The sequence below is a fragment of the Corylus avellana genome, chromosome 1 (genome assembly GCF_965113065.1).
Source record: "Corylus avellana chromosome 1, dhCorAvel1.hap1.2, whole genome shotgun sequence".
Classification (NCBI taxonomy): Eukaryota; Viridiplantae; Streptophyta; class Magnoliopsida; order Fagales; family Betulaceae; genus Corylus; species Corylus avellana.
This window is the reverse complement of record NC_142490.1, coordinates 9,640,691-9,653,398: the sequence shown is the minus strand read 5'-3', so window position 1 is coordinate 9,653,398 and position 12,708 is coordinate 9,640,691. Positions and strand designations below refer to the sequence as shown.

The 12,708-nt window shown below is 37.1% G+C and overlaps 1 protein-coding gene across 1 annotated transcript; it reads left to right on the top strand.

Annotated features, from left to right (window-relative positions):
• Positions 1 to 5,755: 5,755 nt before the first annotated feature.
• On the top strand, positions 5,756 to 7,183 carry NPQ7 (antigen receptor-like protein (DUF565)). The gene is made up of 2 exons (XM_059582933.2): positions 5,756 to 6,035; positions 6,643 to 7,183. Exons 1-2 carry the CDS (start codon positions 5,860 to 5,862, stop codon positions 7,064 to 7,066), a joined length of 600 nt encoding a protein of 199 aa, XP_059438916.1. The 5' UTR covers positions 5,756 to 5,859; the 3' UTR covers positions 7,067 to 7,183.
• Positions 7,184 to 12,708: the final 5,525 nt, after the last annotated feature.

Genomic DNA, 12,708 nt, shown 5'->3' with positions numbered 1-12,708 from the left:
AACTCTAAAGCCATACTTCTCAAAAAGAATGCCAGCAGGGTGCCACAAACCCAACCAAAGATGGATATTTTTCCCATATCCAACTTCAAATCTCAAAAACTTCTTTACAGTATCCCTCAACCTGAGTAGCTTCCTCCAACACCAAGAGCAATTATGAGGAATACTAACACTCCAGAAACTCTTTTGTTTCAAAGTTTTTTCCTTAATCCAGGCCACCCAAAAAGATCCTGGCCTTGCAAACAAACTCCAAATGTGCCTAGGCATAGAGGTTTTATTCCAGACATCAATATTTTTCAACCCCAAACCACCCTCTTTCTTAGGAAAACAAACATCAGACCAAGCCATTTTTGCTTTTGCAGCCTCAACAGACTTTGCATTCCACAAAAACCGATTAAATTTCTGCTCTATAGCCTTTATAATTTTATGGGGGAGAATGAAAATACCTATCCAATAAACTTGTAGACTGTACAAAATAGACAACAACAACTGAAGCCTGCCTACATAAGAGAGATTCCTGGATAACCAAGAATCAATTCTAGCAGTAATTTTATCCAAAAGCACAGCACAATTAGTAAAAGAGAGCTTAGAAGATATTAAGGGAACCCCAAGGTTTCTCATAGGGAGAACACCCTCCTTCATCTGCAAATCATTCAATAAATTAAGCTTAACCCTATCTGAAATACTAGGACAGAAAAGAACTTTTTGAAGGATTGGCCTTCAAGCCAGACAACTCCTTAAACTCAGCCAAAGCATCTTTAATGACTTTAATAGACCTCAAACTGGCTTCATAAAATATAAGCAAATCATCAGCAAAACAAAGATGAGTAAGCTTCATTTTCAAGCATTTGGGGTGAAACTTGAAACTTGAAGTAGTAGCAGTAGATTCAGCCATGATCCTAGAAAAAACTTCCATAACTAGGACAAACAAATAAGGAGACAAAGGATCCCCCTGCCTTAGACCCATTTTTCCTTCAAAATAGCCAACCAAAGTCCCATTCAAACAAACAAAAAACCTAGGAGAGGTAATGCATTCCCTGATCCAATTCAAAAACTTCTATGGAAAACCAAAACAATGAAGACAATGAATCATGAACTCCCAATTGATTGAATCATAAGCTTTCATGAGGTCAACCTTCAAGGTGTATCTAGGATTCCTCTTACCCTTATGATAATTTCTAACAAGTTCCTGAGCCAACAGGACATTTTCAGAAATACTTGTAGATGGAATAAAGGCTGATTGATTCATACTCACCAAATCTCCCAAAAAGGGCAGCATCCTGTTTGCAATAATCTTTGTAATGCATTTGTAAATGACATTATAGCAAGCTATTGGTCTGAAACCCCCATAGCAGAAGGGTTAATCTTCTTAGGAACCAGAGAGAAAAAAACTCTGAATCGCAGCTACCACTTCCTGCCTAACAATAGGCCAAGCAACATTGAAAAAATCAGTAGAAAACCCATCAGGACCAAGGGCCTTATTGGCTTTCATGTGAAACAAAGTCTCTGTAATCTCTTCTTCTGTAACTTCTTTGTCTAACAAAACTGTCTTTTCAGCAAGAATGGTTACTGGAATCAAATGTCTTATTTGAGCTGCCTTGGACTCATTAAAGATCATTTGATCAGTACCTAGCTATTTCTTGTAGAAATTCTCAGCCACCTGCTTTATTTGCTCCACATCATCTACTTTGTGGCCCTGCTCATCCCACAAGTGAGTGATGGTGTTCTTTGTATGCTGCACTTTAAGGGATCTATGAAAGAAACTATTATTCTGGTCACCTAGTTGCAGCCATTGATTCCTAGCTTTTTGCTTCAAAAAAGATTCTTCAGCTTTTGTTATGGAAACATAAGCATGAAGGCACTCTTTTTCCTTAAGCAAACAATCAGTCCTGCCAAAAGAGGTAATAACCTCTCTTTGAGCTAAATCCAGATTATCCCGAGCCTGCAGAACTTTATGTTTCAGATTTCCAAAACAAGCCACATTTTGTTTTTTCAACACCCCTTTGACAGATCTAAGCTTCACATACAACTAAAATATAGGAAAACCATCAACCTGAATATTCCAACCTTCCCTCACCCAATCCATAGACCCTTTATGCTCCAACCAATAGTTGTAGAATTTAAAAGGTTTATGGCCAAAACTTTGAAGAAAACCTGCTGTAATAATAGCAGGAGAGTGATCTAAAATGCCTTCAGACTGAAAGTCCACAAGAGTTCTTCCAAAAACACTCATCCAATGCTTATTAGCCAACACTCTATCAAGCTTTCTAGCAACAAACCGAGGTTCCTCAATCTTATTAGTCCAAGTGTAAAAACAACCACTGAAATTAAGGTCCAAAACCTTAAGAACATTTAAACACTGTCTAAACTCCAATATAAGAGTTTAACCTATTAGCACCTCATTTCTCCTCCAAAGAATTTACAACATTGAAGTCCCCACAGATCATCCAAGGGTTATCAGCCACCCTGACTTTCATAGATCCTAAATTGGTCCATAGAAAGTTCTTCTCCACTCCTGAGTTAGCCCCATAAATAAAAGAATGGAACCAACAAATATTAGACTTCAAGGACTTAATGAGACAATGAATACTTTGATCACACTTATCAAGCACAGAAACTTCATAATCAGATTTCTTCCAACATATCCAAATCCTTTCCAAAAAATGCTTATTATAGTTGAAAACAAAATCCCAATCATAAACAATAAGGGATCTGATTCTATCAGCTTTATTTTCCTCAACCCTAGTCTCAATCAAGCAAATAAGATTGATCTTATGCAACTTAATCATATTCTTTACCTCTTTCTATTTAGAGGGATGATTCAAACCCCTCACATTCCATATCAGAAAATTCATGCAGTAGGAGAGAAACCTCTCATCAGGACCTCCTCATCCTCTCTCATTTTTCCTTTTCCTTTGTCTTTCAAGAAATTTGCACTCTCCTTATTCAAAGCATGCTCAATAACCTTCTGAAGAGATTGAGAAACAGGACCAGTACCTCTCACCTCACCTGATTTATACCTGCCATCAGCTCTAGCTAACAAATAGAAAGAATTAGTCCAATGCCTCTGACTGTCCCAAATAGAAGGCTTTGAAACATGAGTTTTCCTCACAGATTTAACAATATTGCATTTATCCTTATCCACCACACTAGGAACAGTTCTTTCAAGAATCGCAGAAACCTTCTTGGTCCCAAATCCATCCTGTGTATGCTTAACAGGAACAGGCTTCTTTGGAATCCAAACCTGTTTCTCAACTTTGGTGCAGGTATGAGACAAACGACCAAAAGGTTTACACTTATTACATTTAACAAGAATCCATGGATATTCAATACCTACAGCAACTTTACTCCCATCAGCACTAACAATCTAAACTTCTTTAGGAAAATCTGAATTAATGCTCACTTTAACCAACACTCTAGCATAACCAATCCTAAGCTGCTCTTCAGTAACAAAGTCAGCACATAGAGGTTTGCCAACACCACTAGCCACTTAACTCAAGCAAGTAGAATTTCAGAATTCAATAGGTAAATTGTGTAGCTTAATCCAAATAGGAACAAAGGACGATGAGAGTTTTAAAAGCTCCATGCGTAGAGTCCACCTTCTCAAAATCAGAGGCTTATTTGCCAAATGCCAAATTTTAGCCTCCATAACCTCATCCCTGGTCTTTCCATCCGCAAATCGAAACAAATACAAACCATTTTCCAATAGAAAAACTTCCACCTTACCATATTGAGCCCAAAGGCTTTCCACAATTCACTTAACAATATAGTAAGGTAAAGGTTTATCAAGAAACTGACCAACCAAAGAAGGTGACCATTTTAGAATGCCTTCCTCAATAGCCTCCTTAGGAGGCTTCACAACAATCTTACCATCCTCACAAGAAGGAGCAAAATACTGCAGCGTGCCAAGAGACTTCTTAGATCTAAATAATTGCCTCCAATCTTGAGTTAAATTCTTAGGTTCATCAGCAGTCGCAACAACACCTTCAGAAATCTCCACCTTAACACCAGAGGATTCCTGGTTATGAATAACCAATGCCTCATCCAGATTCACCTCAATGCCAGGTGATGGGGCAGCAATTAACATCTGCGCATCCACCTCTTCATTCTCCAATTGATCACCACAGATCAATTCACAATTCTCCTCTTCCTCACTCAATTCAACACCACAATCCCCAGATCGCGAAACATCCTCCATAGCAATCTTAACTTCTTGCAGATTCACTTTAGAGTTCTTGTTCCCGCCACGACCTCAATTAGCTCTTCTAGTCATGAGTGACCAATTGAACCTCCACACTACGAAATTGTAATCACCAGTAGGTTTCCGGCACACCTCCACCAGAAACACAACCGTCAGACTAGTCACGCGCCCACACGCGCAGAGAGAACAAAAGCACGTAGCCTTCAGTCGTAGAAAACCCCAACTAACTTTCAAAATCTAGGAGAGCTATGCCATGTCCAAAAAAAAAATTACTCCAATCATTTTTGGGTCTGGGCCAACATTTACCTTCATTTTCTGTTTGTGCCTTTAAGGGTGGTTTCGGCGCCCCATTTGGTCTATTGAGAGTGGCTTGGCCACCCCTCATGGGTCATGGGGCCACCCCATGGCCCAAGGGGTGGCCAGCCACGAGCCACCCCCAAATGCCCCCAAAATTCCTTTTTTTGTTTTTTTTGTTTTTTTGTTTTTAATCTAATTAAATTTAATTTTTTTAAAAAAAATTATCATTTTTTAATTAAGAATATGTACCCGTGTCAATAGTATTGATGTGGCTTTCTGTCAAATTTTGAACGGAATTTAAATGGAGGTACCATTTCCGTCTTTATGTATACCGAGGTACCTCCAATGATAAAAACTAAACCATAGGAGACAAAAAATAAAGTTGTTAAACTAAAAAAGTATTTAACCCCAATAACAGAGGTAAATAGCTAAAATATATAAAAATAAATAAAATCAAAAATAAAAAATTGAGGTAAATTAATAGAGTTGAAAAAAAAAATTGTTGAATGACGTGAATGCTGTAAGAATTAGCCCTCTGCTTCTTCCCAGTAGGGGTGTCAACCCGGTCCGGTTTCCCGGCTTTTGGCCAAAATCGGAACAGGAACTGGGGTACCTCGGTTCTCAATTTTGAGAAACCGGGACCCCGGTTAACCGGGGTCCTGGTTACCGGCCGGTTCCGGTTTTACCCGGTCCGGTAACTGGTTTTTTTAAAAAAATTGGTTTTCGGGCTTATTTTAGGTATTGGGCCTAAAATAAGCCAATTTTTTTTTTTATAAGTTGGCCCATTTTTTTAAAAATCTATTAGTTTCTTTGTCTAAATTAAAAGGGCTTTGTTGTAATTATTCCAAATAATTAAAAAATAAACCTAAAAAAGTCCAAAAATTCTAAAAAATCAATGTTTTTGCCTATTTGGGCCTTAGAAATAAAAATTTAATTTTTTAAAATACCCTAAACCTAAACCTAAGTGTATATATATATATATATATATATATATATATATATATATAAAATGGAAACCCGATTCCGGTATTCCGGGTAAAACCCGGGTACCAAAAACCAGTACCGGAACCGGGATACCCAGTTTTTGGATTTTTCAAACCGGAACCGGGACCCCGGTTTTCCGGTTTTCCGGTTTTCCAATTCTGGTTTTTCGGTAATTTTTGACACCCCTACTTCCCAGTCGTCTTCTTCTTGTCACGTTTGCCTCTTCTCTTCCACGACGTCGTTTGCACAATGGAACAAAACAGATAAAGTGATCCCAAATGGTACAAAACGGTGCGGACTGTTGTATTCCCTTTGAGCGTCAGTGATTCCCCCAATCCACTTCTTCTCTTCTGGGCATGATTTGAGAGTGATGTTAGCTCATGGCATGTGGAGCGGGATCGACGATGCTTCGACCAGGTTTATCAATAATGGAGGCCGAAACCCCAGAAAGATCATGTTTACCCCTCGCCCACAACTGGTGCAGTGAGCCTAGTTTCATCGGTGCCCAAAATCCAAACAAATTTCCCATAAAGTCTGCACCTTTTTCCCGGAGGAGGTAACATTTTTGACCACTTTATCTGCTCTTGTCGAACCAATCGAAAAAAAAAATCAGAAATTATTTAATGGTTTTCAGTAAATTGATGAGATTTCCAAGTTATTCTACACCCACAAGTACAATATGCTATATGTATACGCACCCATCTAACTCCTAGTTCCAGAATTGTTGAATTTTGTGAGGCATTTGTGTTGTTACAACTAGAGTGATGAATGGACTGGTGATATTGAAGAAAAAAAAGGGTTGGCTCAATTTTAGGATTTTCACTAAAGAATATGAACCAGTCGATTGGTTTTCAAATGTATCGACTTTCCTTCCAATGTGCTTTGATATATTGAATGTTCAATCTTTCCTTGTCAATTCTTTTGAGAACAAAATCGTTTTCTGTCATGTGTCATTTGGGTGTTGCCATTGAAGATGTGTGTCCATTGTAAAACAAGTTTTATTTGTTCTTTATATTTATGTGATTTTCAAATGGCCCGGAATGTGGAGGGGCAGGGCACTTTGCACGGTGTTCGGGATACCCGGTTTTAAAATAATAATATGTATTATTGAGAGGCCCTTGAGAAGATGACATTGGTTTTCATTACATTGATGATTGATACAGTTTTCAGAGAAGAAAGCAAGGGTGGAAAGTAGGGTTTGCATTGGACACTGGAGGGATTCCTGGAAATGGTGAGGGCCCTGATCTTGGACGCACTCGATTGGGCAGAATAGTGAGTGCAGCTGGAAGACAGGTATTGGAGAAGCTGAACTCGGCTAGGAAGAACTTCCCCATGAAGATATTTCTGCTTCTTTTGGGTTTCTACACAGCAAATGCATTGGCAACAATCCTTGGGCAGACTGGGGATTGGGATGTGCTGGTTGCAGGTGTTGTTGTTTCTGCCATTGAGGGGATTGGGGTGCTTGTGTACAGAAAGCCTCCTCCTCTGTCTACTGCCAGATTGCAGTCTTTCGTTGGGATGGTGAATTACTGGAAAGCTGGAGTGTGCTTGGGCCTATTTGTGGATGCTTTTAAATTGGGTAGTTAAAAGGTGATTTTTTTTTGCCCCCATTGTTGCTTGGGTTTTCCTTTTTATTCTGATATAAGATCTGCTGTTGACTCTTGTTTCTAAAGCTCTTGTAACATGGAGAATTTGCTTCATTTCTTTCCTGCTGTAACTCTGATTCCCATTGGTAAATTAGGTGTAAATGTATTATATTATAATAGGCTCTCTCAAATGTAATTTAAAATAAATAAATAAATAATCTGTTTGATCGTGCAGTAGAATGGAGAAACTCTTTCTTTTCTCTATTTTCACCTGAAATTATTTTCACCTTTTCTCTTCCTCTACCCCGCTTCCCCTCTCAGCCTGCCTCTCCCTCTCCCCTTCACAATGGACGCTCTCCACTTGATCCTCCTCAACTTGAGATCATACCCCCCACGAAAACACTACCCAGAAAACTTTTTCCCTTTTTGGAAAATTTATAGCTTCAAAACATCTCAATCCCCAAATGGTTGGAGGCACTTTAACAAAAGCTTGGCTTTTTGCCACTCCACTAACCATTGAAAAACTTGAACCAAACAAATATCTCTTCTCCCTTTCTCAGCATACCCACCTCTTTTTTTTTTTTTTTCTTAAAAAAAAAAAATAGAATGAGGAAAAAGAGGGTTACAAGGGAGGATCTTTCTCGTTCATGATTCGAATGGAAGAGAGAATAAGAAATCCCGTGGGAATGCTTCCAAACACAAGGTGAGAACAACCTATTTAGCTAAAGCATGTGTACGGAAATTGACACATCTAGACACTTTCAAAGCATTCCAACTTTGAAAGGAAGAGAAAACTAAACTAATATAAAAAATACAATTAGCAAAAGACCAAGTTGCACTCTCTAACGAGCTACTTGGAAAGTTTGTGGCTTCCCTGTTATCCTGAAACCTTGGTCTCCCTCTCTTGTGATTAATGAAGTTTATAGCAGTTTTTGCCCCTTTTGGGTTCAAGTGCATAGTCTTTCCCTGCAAAACATGAAACCAAAAAATATAGTTAGCATAGGGAAGGGTCTTGTAACCGCCCCGAAAAATTAATTAACTAGTAATTAATTTCTCGGTACGCCTCCTTGTGTAATTCCTTTAGATAATAAGACCAATGGATTTCTATTCCTCAAAATCAGAATACTAAGCAGCGGTATGAATTAGTTCATGGAAAGGAGGATCATGTTACCTTCCAGATTGATCCATCTATCTTCAGGGTATGAATTAGTTAGTTTTCTAATCTGGTGGCAACAACAATTTTTCTCATTAGATTTCTTTGTTATAACATTCTGGTTGATTTTTTTTTTAATTTTTTTTTTAATTTTTTATAGCTTTTATTATGAAAAGAAGCATGGCTTGATAACGTTTGGCAAAGCTTTACTTTAAAATTATCATATTATGGAGTTATCAGGATTTTTTTTTTTTTTTTTCTTGTCTGATTTGAGCGATAGTGTTTGGTAAAGCTTTACTGGAAAAAGGAAGAAAGGCAAGAAGAATAAAAGAGAGGTGTATATAACCTCCATTGCTCCTGCAGGATTCTAACCTAAATGACTTTGGTTGGGATCTGTGGAAGAATATGTTTTCTACTTGATTGTTTGTAGCGGTTTTTTCATAAAATGAAAGCTTTTAATTTGTATTTTTTCTTTTTCTATTAGTTGGGAATTCTTGAATTAATGAGAATGGCTGGTCAGAACCTCTTGATTTTTAGGATAACTGTAGCTGCTGATGAAACTCTTTTTATCCTTAAAATTTCTGTGCTTTTGTGCATAAAAATGATTGTTATGTTATTTAGGATCTTCTGGTCCATCTTTTACTTGTTGAACGTTTTTTTCAAAAAAAAAAAAAAAAAACCATTTTGTTTTTTTGTTTTTTAAAAGAAAAGGAAAAAAGTTTTCATGGATGGGTGGTTGGCCACCCTAACCAAAAGGGTCCAGGGTGGCCACAACCACCCCCAGTTCAATCGAGGGTGGTTGCAACCACCCCCATGGTGCATCAAGAGTGGCTATGACCTTCCCTGATAGTACAGTCGGTAGTTTCATCACCCCCGAAGCCCCTCAGCATCTACTTCAAAGAGCTTCTAGTTGGAGTGATTGACCTTACCAAGAGGGTGGTCAGCCACCCATTTGAATGTTTTTTTTTTTGGCCCACATTCTTAGGGTTATGGTATTTTAGGAAATTTTGGCAAAATATGATTAAGTTCCAGTTAAAAAATGGTCATTCATATGTTGTCATTAAACGAAAGAATAAAAATGGTAATTTCATTCAAACTTCTTGTATTGCTAGTAATACCCATTCCTATTTTTAGGATATCACCATATTCCAGTATACCAAACGTGTTAGCCACTAAAACATGATAGGTCAGCTGGTATGAAATAAGTGTAATAAATAGGTGTGAAAAGTAGCATGACTCTTTAGCACCATAAGAATAGCTTAATCGACCTCCTTGTTCTTATTATCAGTTTTTTCCAGAAGAAAATTCCAGTTTTCATCTAATTCTTAAAGTTTTCTATAATTTATAAAAAGTAAAAAGTTTAATATTTACAGATTCTGCTTCTCACTTCAATACGCCGCATCATAGCCAAAGGAAATGTCTTAATAGGCCTGATTGCATGCCAGGAAAACAGGGAAGCTTCACAATAATGCAGATACACAATTTGGGTGGATATTGTATATAAATCAGGACTAACCATTAAAGTGCAGCTTTGAATGTCTAATAAACTTCACTAATGTGTAAAAAAGTACATGAAGTATGTGTAAAAGTTTGCATCAAATTGTTAGGGATAATGCCCTAAACCCTAATTATTTTATTAAATTTTACTTTTAATTGAATAAAATTATTTATTTACTGATTTATTTAACCAGCAGTGGATATATAAACTATGAAATTGGTCAAATAAAGAGACAAAGTTTTTGTCTCCTTTGGTTCCAAGTCCGAGAGAGAGATTTCCTTGGAACCAAAAACAGCTATGTTTGGGGAGAGCAGGTCCGGCACTGTAGCTGGAACGGTACTATTCCAGCTACAGTACCAACTGACATGTGGCGCCAAAAAATAATTTTTTATCTTTTTTTTTTTTTTTTTTTTTAAAAATCAAAATATTAAAAAAAAAAAAAAAAAAAGGGGTGGGAAACGCTGGGGTGGTTCCAGCCACCCCTTGGCCAAAATGGGGTGGCTGGACCACCCCATTTTTGGCCAAGGGGGTGGCTGGAACCACCCCTTGGCCGATCTGGGGGTGGTCGAACCACCCCCGTGGACAAGGGGGTGGTCCGGCCACCCCTTGGCCCAAAAAAAAAAAAAAAAAAAAGGGAACCGGTGCCTTTGGGGGTGGTCCGGGGCTGGGGGTGGTTTCGACCACCCCATACGGCCGGTATGGGGTGGTCGAAACCACCCCCAGCCCCTTGGGGGTGGTCCGGCCACCCCCAAAGGCACCGGTTCCCTTTTTTTTTTTTTTTTTTTTTTTTTGGGCCAAGGGGTGGCCGGACTACCCCCTTGGCCATGGGGGTGGTTCCACCACCCCCAGATCGGCCAGGGGTGGCTCCAGCCACCCCCTTGGCCAAAAATGGGGTGGTCCGGCCACCCCATTTTGGCCAAGGGGTGGCTGGAACCACCCCAGCGTTTCCCCTCTGTTTTTTTTTTTTTTTTTTTTTTAATATTTTGCTTAAAAAAAAATAATAAAAAAATAAAAAAGCTGACATTTGGTCAGCTTCGCACTGTAGCTGGAACAGTGCCGTTCCAGCTTCAGTGCTGGACCTCCCCTTGCCAAACGTAGCTAATTATGAAAGATGACTTGTTGACCAAGTCATCTTGTTCTTTATTTCTTTTGAATTACAAAAGTAAGTGAATTGAAGTAGGTGTGGAAAATTTTGTTGGGACGACTTAATTAATATATGGAAATTGAAGTTTGAGCCTCGGGCCCTACATGAGCGATACATGCACCCACGCAGTTGCATTAAACTTTTTAAATAAAAGTTATATTTGATGAGAATTTTTTTATTTTTTTTATTTTGGAGAATTACTTTTTAAAAAAAAATCTTTCTATAACTTTTTTCATTTTATTTAAATATTAGTTTTAATTTTTTTTCTTGGTGGATGAGATAGAAAGAAAATAAATATATAAGGAAGGTTAAAAAATTAAATAACTCACTTTTTGGTTCTTAATGCCATAATCAAGAAGTGACGAGTAATTTTAGGTGATTTATTTGTGTCCTACTAAGAATAATATGACTATTAAAATCATCATTGAGCCTGTGATTGATTATTATTAAATTTTGATCAAAATGTGATTCTAATAGTCACATCATTCTTAGTGGAATATAAGTAGGACACAAGTATACCATCTAGAATTACTCGGAAGTGACACCTAAGCTCATCATACCAAACTTAAGTTTAGAAAAAAAAACACACACACACACATACACCTACACCTGATTATACAAATATTAAAAAAATAATAATTAAATTAAATTAATTTTTTTTTTTTAAAAAAAAAAACAAATTAGAAGGGGTGGCTGCCACAGCCACCCCATGTGGGGGTGACTGTGTGCCACCCCCTGGGCCGGAGGTGGCCCGTGAGCCACCCCTAGGCCATGGGGGTGGCTCTCTCACTTGGTTGGCTATAAATCATTTTTTCTTTTTCTAAGAAAAAATTAATTAATTAAACCTGATATAATTAGGTGTTTTGGTTTTTTTTTTTTTTTAACATTTTCCATGCTCCTCATTGGTGGGCACAAAATTGTGGCTTTATGCACCATCCTCATTGAAGTTATTCTTAGTATTTGGAGAGCTTCTCTCGTAAAAGTTAAATTTAAAATAAGGTAGAAAACTTAAGAGCATCTCCAATAATGATGACTATTTTAACTATTTAACATATACAATTTTTTTAGCTACTAGTTTTTTAATATAAATTCCAAGAAATTATCTATTCAACTCTCTACTTTATTTAAATATTATTTTTATTGTTTGTTAACAGAGAGGGAGAGAGAGAGAGAGAAAGGGAAGAGATAAATGATTTAAATAATTGTAGGAAAAAAAAAGAAAGAAGAAGATAGAACCAATTTCTGCCTTGGCTTGTAGCTGGCAACTCCTTGGACTTCAATAAATACATATTAAAAAATTTGTATACTGTATACACCCCTTTTGTCATATGACTCATATTTGTTTTCATTTTTTGCTTTGTTGTTTTTTTTTTTTTTTTTTTTTAAGAGTCGAGCGACATGTTATTTTGTACACGTGACAACATTTTATTGGCATTATATGTCTTTGCCTTTTCTTGTACACATGATTTAAATTTTATTAAGTTTTCAGAATGTTAGATGGAGAGAAGTATTAAATTGATAAAAGTGCATTTATCAATTTTATTCCTTTTTAAAAACCTAAGTCTCTTTTTGCAAAACTACATTTAGCCAATTTTGTATTTGACTAAAAAAAAGAAACTATGACAGATCCTGCGAATGCTTCCAAAGATTCTACATTTTTTTTTTTTTTTTTCAACCTTAAATGCTTGTTAAGATTCCGATGTTGTGTAAAATCATTCCATGTCATTTTTTTTCTTTGGAAAGTTCACGTTCCCCTTAAGTTACCACCAAATTAAAAAATATTTTTTTTAATGACAAAAAAACTATATATATATAATTCAAGTGGTGACCAAATTTAAAAAAAATATA

Coding starts and splice junctions, on each gene's coding strand:
- NPQ7 (XM_059582933.2), top strand. CDS start 5,860: ATGGCATGTGGAGCGGGATCGACGATGCTTCGACCAGGTTTATCAATA. Junction 6,036..6,642: donor GCACCTTTTTCCCGGAGGAG/GTAACATTTTTG, acceptor TGATTGATACAG/TTTTCAGAGAAGAAAGCAAG.